The sequence below is a fragment of the Dryas octopetala genome, chromosome 3 (genome assembly GCF_963921425.1).
Source record: "Dryas octopetala chromosome 3, drDryOcto1.1, whole genome shotgun sequence".
Classification (NCBI taxonomy): Eukaryota; Viridiplantae; Streptophyta; class Magnoliopsida; order Rosales; family Rosaceae; genus Dryas; species Dryas octopetala.
The window spans coordinates 25692868-25702470 of NC_141368.1; the positions used below are offsets into that span (position 1 = coordinate 25692868).

The 9603-nt window shown below is 34.7% G+C and overlaps 1 protein-coding gene across 2 annotated transcripts; it reads left to right on the forward strand.

Annotated features, from left to right (window-relative positions):
* The first annotated feature begins 1736 nt into the window (after positions 1-1736).
* Positions 1737-4951, forward strand: IQD11 (IQ-domain 11). 2 transcript variants are annotated; one of them, XM_086236767.1, is made up of 6 exons: positions 1737-2240; positions 2385-2500; positions 2587-2961; positions 3410-3628; positions 3836-3967; positions 4198-4951. In XM_086236767.1, exons 2-6 carry the CDS (start codon positions 2429-2431, stop codon positions 4810-4812), a joined length of 1413 nt encoding a protein of 470 aa, XP_086092893.1. In that variant the 5' UTR covers positions 1737-2240; positions 2385-2428; the 3' UTR covers positions 4813-4951. The 2 variants fall into 2 exon arrangements, with proteins under 2 accessions (XP_086092893.1, XP_086092894.1); XM_086236768.1 differs by having other exon boundaries at positions 1737-2500.
* Positions 4952-9603: the final 4652 nt, after the last annotated feature.

Genomic DNA, 9603 nt, shown 5'->3' on the forward strand with positions numbered 1-9603 from the left:
GAAATTGTGCTGGAAGTTAAGAAACCAATCTATTGTAGCTTTTGAGTACATTGAAGGTTGTGAGACCCTTATAAGTAAAAGATCCTATTTTGCTTCAACTCTTCCATGTTGCAGTGATGTTACAAATTCATTTAGATTATAACAATCATACAATCATTAATAAGTTCTCAAATTCAATCCACCTTGAATTTTAGGGAGAGACTACACTCTATTTTAGATCATTTTGGTTTAGCATGCATCTAACTGCAAAAATATGTGTGATGCATGCGGATTAGAATTCAAGTCTAATGATGCTGTAAGAAGACAGAGAAAAGTCTATTTTTTTTAATTATTATTTAGGGAAGGAGGAATTCGAACTTAAATTCTCTTTCTTGTAGAAAAAAATTTTAAAAATACCTACTATTCAATCTTGGTTATTCTCTTTGCCTTAGTAGTAAAGGACTTTAAGATCAACAAAAACAAGTGTGAAGTTGAAGTACAAGAACGTGAATAGGACTAAGGGAACATGGAGATTGATTCATTTTGAAATTGGAATTGAAATAACAAGTGTAAGAACGCTAAACTTGCTTAATTAAGGATTCATATGCAAGTATATATTTTTTAATTAGCCTAGTCTAATAATCCAATACAAAAGAAAAGTTAAAAGGAGCTCGCCATCTTCTTACTTCATCGATCACCTCCACTCAATTGTGTGGATGTGTGATTGCGTGACTTTGGTTTGTCCATCTTACATTTAACCCAGAAAAGAAAAGAGCTAGAGAGCTCACAGTGAAAGACATCATATTATACAAAGAAATTAATTGAAACCTATGACTTGCGTGATTAAAAGAGTGGGAAAGAGAGGAAAAAGATTTCTCTCTTTATTCTTATGTAAAAGATGAGGATATAATATGACCACTCCTCTCTCTGGGCCCCTTCAACAGCTGTCTTCCCTCTCTACTTTTGTTTCCTTTGTTTTCTTCCCTACATTCTCTCATCTCTTGCACATTGTGACTCCCCCACTTCCCTCAATAATTAATGCCTCTCTCTCTCTATCTCTTTCTTGGTGTGTGGATTATGGAAACAGTCTCTATCTCTTATTCTCTTGTTAATTATATGTATTTTTAAATAGCGTTAGTGTCATCAAAATTGCTCACTAAATTATGTGTCAAAACACAAGTAGGTATGAGCTCACATTTGAATAGGAAAAATATTGTCACATCATTGGTGAAGCTAGTTAATTTGATGAATGTACAATTTTGATGGGTGTAACATTACTCTTAAAAGACTTTAAACTACGCACAAATAGTAGTTGCCTATAGTACAATATCTTTAACTTGGAAGGTCCCAGATAGTTCACCTAATTGTCACAAAACAACACTGTGTGACTGACTAGGATTGCTCATTTCAACAAAAGAAGATGGATCAAGGTTCCAATTCTACAAAGAAAATGGAAATATCCAAGGTCCTCATTATAGCAAATTGGCCATGATTTTTCCACTTATAAAATTCAGTATGCATAAATTCAGTAGAACCCGTACCATGGAAGATGATCTTGACCATCCACTCCATCAAACATATATATGTAGATGGGTCACGAACAGGAGACAAATCGGAATAGTCAATATTGGAGTAAATCAACATCAACAAGCATAGTCATGAATAGATAGGTCATCATACATGATGGACTGTTGTTGGATGGTATTAGAACTCACTCAACTGATGAAGGGATAGTTCAGTAATTTGATTCCCAGCAGACATTTGAACATGTCTGTTGCAGTGGAGAGAATTGGAGGTTGCAGAAAAGATGAGAGGTCCCATCAAAAGTGTTCCTCATAATTCATTAACAGCCTCCCTCCATGAGAACAAAGTAGCTCTACTTTTTGTAGTACAATTGCTTGATTTAGGCCCACATATTGACCAGAAGAAATTCATCATGAACAAGAAAAAAAATGTGAATGGTTCATAGTTCAATTGACAAACAAACATACCCACATTAGATTATTATCAACTTGGAAATTTAACAACCTTTTTGGTGTTTGTGATTCAGTTTCCCAATAAACATCTGCTTCCCTTCCTCCATTTCTGATGGACTTTCCCAACACATTTTTCAATACTATTTCATATTATAAACTTTGAGTGAATTCTAAGTGATCTTCCTACACTTTATAAAAGTAGCACACCCAAGTTCCCAAGAGCTGAAATTTTTTGTGATGTAATTCTTGTTTGATATACGAAAATCACTCGATTTCTGGAGATGGGTAAGATGCTATTTAGATCTTTACACAATACCTGCATAGAATTTAGCATTTTGATAACTGTTTCAAGTCATGATGTGTGAGTTCACTAACTGAAATATTAATGTTTTTTATTGACTATTTGTGCAAATGGGTTTTGAAAACCAGCATCATATATTCCCCTAATTATCATGTGAATTCATGGTTTTTCAATGGCAAAGAAGAGCTGGTTCAATATAGTGAAGAGGTTCTTTATTTCAGACACACAGTCAAAGCAAAAAAATGTAAGCTTCCTGCTTATTCTGCTATTTTGTTTAGTTTCAAATTTTCAAGTCCCAACTCCCAACCCTCATTTTCTTTATTTTTTTAGAAAGAGAAGAGAAGGAGATGGATTTTTGGAAGGTTTAAGGTCAAAAGACAACCCTCCTTAACTGCACCGTCACCACAATCGCCATTAAAAGAAAGGACACAAAATGAGGCAGAGGAAGAACAGAGCAAGCATGCTCTGACTGTGGCTATTGCCAGCACTGCTGCTGCTGAAGCTGCTGTTGCAGCAGCTCAAGCTGCTGCTGAGATTGTCTGGCTCACTGGTACCCCACAGTCTTCTCATCAATGTTGGGAGGAGAGGAAACTATCACCAACCATTAAAGCAAGAAATGAGGCTATTGAATTAGCACATCAATGTGAGAGGAAAATACAAGAATCTGCTGCTGTTAAAATTCAAACTGCCTTTAGAGGTTACCTTGTGAGTTTATCCAAGCTGCTCTCTCTCTCTCTCTCTCTCTCTCTCTCTCTCTCTCTCTCTCTCTCTCTCTCTCTCTCTATCACTCATCATAACAAACTTTCATTTTTTATCAACTGTTCCTGCATATCTTCACTGGGATAGTTTAAATTAGTACAAAAAGTTCAAGAAACAATGAGCTAGATTGGAGGGAAGTGATGTATATAATTGACAACCGTGTCCATGTTTATGCTTATCTGAGAATCTGGGTAGTAATTTCTGGTGTTCTATTTCCTAATTACTCAATTATTCTTAGTAAGCTACAATTTCCCAGATCAAATTACAAGAACTAGATTAAGTATGCAAATATTGTTTCATTGTAAATTTATTCATCGTATCCTGCTAAGATCAGTTTATTGAACTTATCACTGTTGCATGTTTTCTAATGAACATATGTGGGAGAACATTGCAGGCAAGGAAAGCTTTGCAGGCACTTAAGGGAATAGTGAAGCTTCAAGCTATTATCCGAGGCCAAGCAGTGAGACGCCAAGCAATGACTACACTCAAGTGCTTGCAATCCATAATTAATATCCAATCACACGTCTGTGCCAGGAGATTCCGAACAATCGAAGACACTTATCATTGTGATGAACATAATCAGTTCCAAAATTTGAGAGACAAGATAATAAGGGTAGGTTTGGCAAATTTTTCTTACATTATGAACAAAAGGGAAAAAGAACACCTTTTTTTTCAATTTAGACAATCTTTCTTGTGGGGAATTATAGGCTGCAGGCTGCTCTTTCAAACCTTAAATTTCAAAAATTAACTAAACCAGTGCCTTTTAGAGATAATTTTATTTGCATAAAGAGACATATAATGAAATTTATTAAATTTCTAGATGGACTCAAACAGTCAGAAAAGGTGGGATGATAGCTTTGTATCAAAGAAAGAGGCAGAGGCCTTGTTTCTGAGCAAGAAAGAGGCTATGATGAAGAGAGAACGGATAAAGGAATACTCCTATAGCCATCGGGTAAGCTCCTCCTCTTTATTTGGGAAATTTTTTCTCACCAGATTGTAAATCCGGACTATTAATCACGTGGATTTTCTTTTGAATTTATGATCTAGATTGATAGTATAGCAATATAACATGCAAGATATCTAGCAAGAGAAAGTTAGCCTTCTTTATAATCAGTGGTTTAAGTTCTTATCACTGTCAAAATTTGCTTCTCCTACTAAGTTGTCAGCAAAACCATTTTCCAGAAGTCAGCAGAATCAGAGAGAAACAAGGTAAATGGAAGATGGAGATACTGGTTGGACCAATGGATAGACACCCAACTTTCCAAAAGCAAAGAACTTGAAGACTTGGACACAGTTTTGCCTTCGAATGTAAGGCGTAAAGAGGAATTTGGAGGAAAACAACTCAGGCTTAGAAACATTCAAAGGCAAAATAATCAAGGAATGGATTCTCCAGTATTTGTTCCAAGAAGATCATCCTTATTACACCACAGAAAGCAGTGTTCATTGGGAGATGAGAATTCCTTCACAAGCTCTCCTGTTGTTCCAACTTACATGGCTGCAACAAAATCTGCCAAGGCAAAAGCAAGGTCTCTAAGCTCCCCTAAATTAAGGCCAGGGAGTTTGGAAACTTGCTCTGATACCTATTCACCATGCAAGAAGAACATCTCTCTTGTATCTTCTTTCACCAGTGAAGTTCCAAGCACTCGCCTGGTCGGAAAGTATGGTAGCTTCCAGCAAAGATCTCCTGGCATGAAGGGCCTTCCAAGTCCTATAAAATCAAGACAAACTGCAAAGGATCTCAGCTTTGACTCAGAGTGCTCAATGTCTTATTGGGATAGACAAAGGGCCTTCAGATGATCATTTCAATTGTATTAGAGAAAGATGATTTGGTTAGTGTGTTGGATTGGAGTGCAGAAGTTAATTTGTAATTACAAGTAAATTGAATTAATGAATGAACAGAAGGATGAGCATTTCATTCCTTCATCTACATTTAGTTCATTACAGCATTATGAATCCCACTTTCCCCCTAAAGCTCTACTTCTGCATATATATACTTCTCAAATAACTCACTAATTTGAGCAACCTGATCACAGAATGTTTAATTGTTTAATTTGGAAGTTGTGATCTTGAATACCATATAACTTCATTTAAAATTTGCAACTTTATTCAGTCATGTAGGACAATAGAAAAATGACTACTAGAAGAGTTGGAAGAAGAAAGAAAGAAGAAATCATAATTTCGTTCGCCAAAATAAGACCCAAATGAATACATGGTGCATCAACCTTTAACAGGAAACATTTACCTTATTATGTTTGGATTGAGATAATTAGGAGAAGAGATGAGACATGAATTCTAGAGCCACATTTTTTTTTTCTGCAAGTTATTTTATTTTTGAATGTCCCAAAAAAAAAAAAAAAAACACCCCAATTGAAGGTTCCCTCTGTTTCTTCTATACTCTGGACCAAAAAAAAAAGTAGGATTTTGTTTTTTACTCTCTCTCTCTCTCATACGAAATATCAAACATACACTTCAACAATCTTGTTGGTTAGAAACTAAAGTTTCTTCTAAGAGGTCATCGGTTCAAGTCACTTATTACTGATGTTTTTACTCTATCATATATGTTAAAGTTAAGGTCATTATTTTAGGACTTGTTTCGCAGTGCTTTTAGAAGTCATAAAAGCACTTTCAAATAGTCAAAAGCACTTTTACTTATATTTTGAAGAAAAAAATAAAATAAAAGTGTTTTTGAATTATAAAAGCACTTGAAAGCGTTTCTTGAGATGTGCTTTCTCAGAAATCGCTTCCAAGTACATTTTAATATTGGCCAACAATTAATGGCTAGTATTGGGCTTGATGTATATTAAATAATAAATTTCATATTAATTGTGCGAGCGAGTTGGAAACGGGCAGATAGATGCCCAAACCGAAGTTGACCCATTGTGATCAAGTCTGGTTCTATCGATTAGGGCCGTCGGTTTTTTTCTTTAATTTGAGTTGGGCCCGACCCAAACTAACCAGAGTCGGGTTGAACAGGTGGGTTACCAGGTCGGACGAGTTTATGCCCACTCTTACATTAAATTTCAAAGCTTAGAATTGTGCAAATTAATTGACTAGTGTGAGCTCTTTTTATAGAAGAAGTCAAGGGAGTATTTTAACTCTTTGGTGGATGTGGGATTTTGGGACTCAAAATGGCTTGATGAAATGTGGTTCCACGATCCCACGTAGAAAATAAGAGGGATTCAACTCCCTTATTTCTCTTATAAAATTAGTCCCTTGCTTCCCTTTAACATAGCCACTTGAGTTTGCCTAAACTTGTGGATTGAGCCTTTTATTTATGAGCTTAATATATATATATATATATTTTTTTTTTTGGGATTTGGATTGTGTGGTATTCTAGTTGGCTCAACCCAACACTAACCTAATTAACCCTCGACTAGCTAATTACAATTGAACCCGACCCAACTTGTATACAGATTGGACAGTTGAGTTGGTAATTTTTTAACCCGACTAATTGGCTGGTTCGGCTGGCAGGTTGGGCTTTAACCCGACCCAACCCGCCTGATGCCCAGCCCTATCTTAATGGTTAAGTCTGATATTTATTAGTATATATTAGTTTGACTTTATATAATGTTTTGTGTGGCTTATATCAAAGCAGCCAAAGTGTGGCTCTTATTGATTAACACCATTGTACAAGTCTTACTGTCTTAGAGTTCTCTCTAAGCAAATATTAGAACAAGATCAGTAAAGAATCTATCTTTGGAGCTGGAAAATATCTCAACCCTTAAAAAAAACCTTTGTGTTTCTTGCTTATACATCTTTACTATAAGTTCAAATTAGTGTGCTACAACAACTGAGTAGCAAAGCCTAAAATCCAACAGTTGGTATCAAATTCAGAGCTTAGTCTGAGCAATCACTTAGGATTTAGATACTTTGACAAATTAAGAATTGAAAAGATCAATTAAAGCTTTTGATAAAAAATTGAATAGATATATTGAAAAGTCCACTAAGAGTGCCTTTCAGTCTCTCAGTGTATAGGTTCAAAAGAAAAGGAAATGGAATAATCAAGTTCTTATCAATCCAAATATGAATCCTCTAAAGGTGAAAAGGATTGAGAAATAAAAAATCAAAAATAGAAAAGAATAATACCTTTGAGAGAAAAACAAATGCTGAGATTAATGCTTCTCAAACAAAATGCAAGATATATATGTGACATGAAGAGTCATATAGAAGACGTACATGTGTTGGTTCAAGGGTAAACCTAAATGCTATAACTGTAACAACACTACAACAAAATAAGCGCGCATTTAACAACATGTGAACGTTGTTAAATGGGTTTAACAACGCACGCATGAACGTTGTGTATCTTTATGTTGTCGAAGGGTCCACTGTTTTAGCAACGCACATCAAATGTCGTTTAAAATGATATTGAACGTTGTAAATATTGAAAGTTTGGGCATATTTATAAAGATTGTAGGCTAATCAAAGGAAATTAGCAAGCATATTTCATTGAAGAGCAGCGCAATGAAGCAAACTTGTTTTATGCTTGTCAAGCAGCAACAATGCAGAACAATGATAATGTTTGGTTTCTAGACGTACAGTGGCTGCAACAATCACATGACAGCAAACAAGTCGATCCTTATTGACATTGATACCTCAATGATCTCACAAGTGAAGATGAGAAATGGGGCATTAGTGAAAGCAAGAGGAAGGGGCATCCTTGCAATTGAAACAAATAAAGGCAGAAATTTCATTAAGGATATGTGTTGCTGGTTCCAGAACTTCAACAAAATCTCTTGAGTGTTGGGCAACTTGTTGAACATGGATGCTATATCCACTTTGAAGAGAACTACTGCAAGCTTTTTGAGAAATGAGATATTTCACAAGCTGTCATTTCACAAGCTGTCACAAAGATCAAAATGGAGAAGAACGACATAAGTTTTCTTCTCTCATTTCAATAATCAAAGCATATGGCATTGAAAGTTGATGTTTTGGACAACTCTTGGCTATGTATGGCATAGGAGACTAGGACAATTGAACTTTTAGAGCTTGGAAGGATCTGCAGCAAAATGAAATGCTGCATTATAGCTTAAAAGTTCATATTTATTGGACTTAAATTATATATTTTGTGCCCTTTTATTTTTTAGTGATAGTCAATTTGTATTTTATTTTGTCCATTCAGATAAATGACATGAAGGTTGAAATAGCAGCTAAATTAATTCAAGCACAAAAGGGCTGTACAATTTGAATGATTATTGAGCAATTTCATGTAGCAAGGTCAACAAGTTAATTGGGCCAATACTTTAGTTGCTGGACAATGAATGCCATTGTTCTCTTAAGAGCATGGCCAACACGTAAAGGAAAAGGTGGTGGGCCCAGATTTCAAGATTGCAATAATCTAAATGGGGAAGAACTCTCCTAATGCTATTCGAAGAGGGAGGAAACGTGAAAAAAAAGAAGGAAAATAAAAGATAAAGGCGGTGCTATTTCTTTTCCTTACGGAACAAGACTTTGGGCGTTATATACTATGAGAAATCAGATAGTCGACCTCTCTATTCCTCCCCATTCTATTCTCTCCCAACTATCTTTTATTTTTAGGGTATTATTTTCTTTGTAATGGAGAACTAACTCCCTAGCTAAGGCTAGGGGAAATCCTACAATTTATTTATGTGATTTGTTAATTTGATTCGAATTTTGATCTTCAATGTTATATTTTTCTTGTGGTTGATTTTATTTAATATATAGTTTTTCTCTTTGATATAATTGATGAGTGTTTGAAGTAATTCATAGGTTAATTTACTCATGTTTTTCCTATAGTTTAGAAAAACATTCATGCTTTTGATAATTGGGAAAAACTTATAGATTGATAATAATTTCAATGGATTTTGTTTCTTAATAATTCGTCGCCTAAGGGTATAGGTTATGTTTGATATTGTCCCAAAGGAAATTTGAAAGAGTTTTTTATGACTTTGATCAACCACAATGAAATTACTTTTGTGATATTTTTCTAAAAAATAATAATTGTCTGATCTTCCGACTGAGAGCACTTTCTAGTTGTACCTTAATTGAGTTATAAAAAAAATAATCAAATTAATGGATTGCATGTTTAGGTTTTAGGTAGAAGCCTGATGCCTTAATGTTTAATTATTATTGAGTTTTCTTTCGACTCAAAACTTGCTTAATTTTTTTCTTCTACTTGTTTCATTTCTTTTATAAATTTGGTGAACTTTTTTACTACTCTATGTGGATTCGACATTTGACTTCTGAGTTATACTACTACGCGACACCTGCACTTGGGTTTAGCAAGCAATTTTTTGTGCCATTTCCGGGGAGTGGTTTGACAAGGAGTGCCGAGTTTTCTTGCGAACTAGGTTTACTCTTTCCATCTCATCTTTTTATTTTTGCTTTTTTACATTTTACCCACCTGAACTTTGGGGTCAATTTTACTTCACCACCTAACAAAAAATTGTGTCAATTTACCACCTGAATTAAAAATTTATTGCAATATACCACATCTAGCTCATTTTGTTTAAATTGTTGTTAAAAATATATAAGTGTGTTTTAGTCTTTTTCAAGTTCCTATTGTTAGAAAAAAAAAAATGGTTTTTTTACATTTTACTCGCTTTGAAAGATTAGAAAACTAACTTGAAA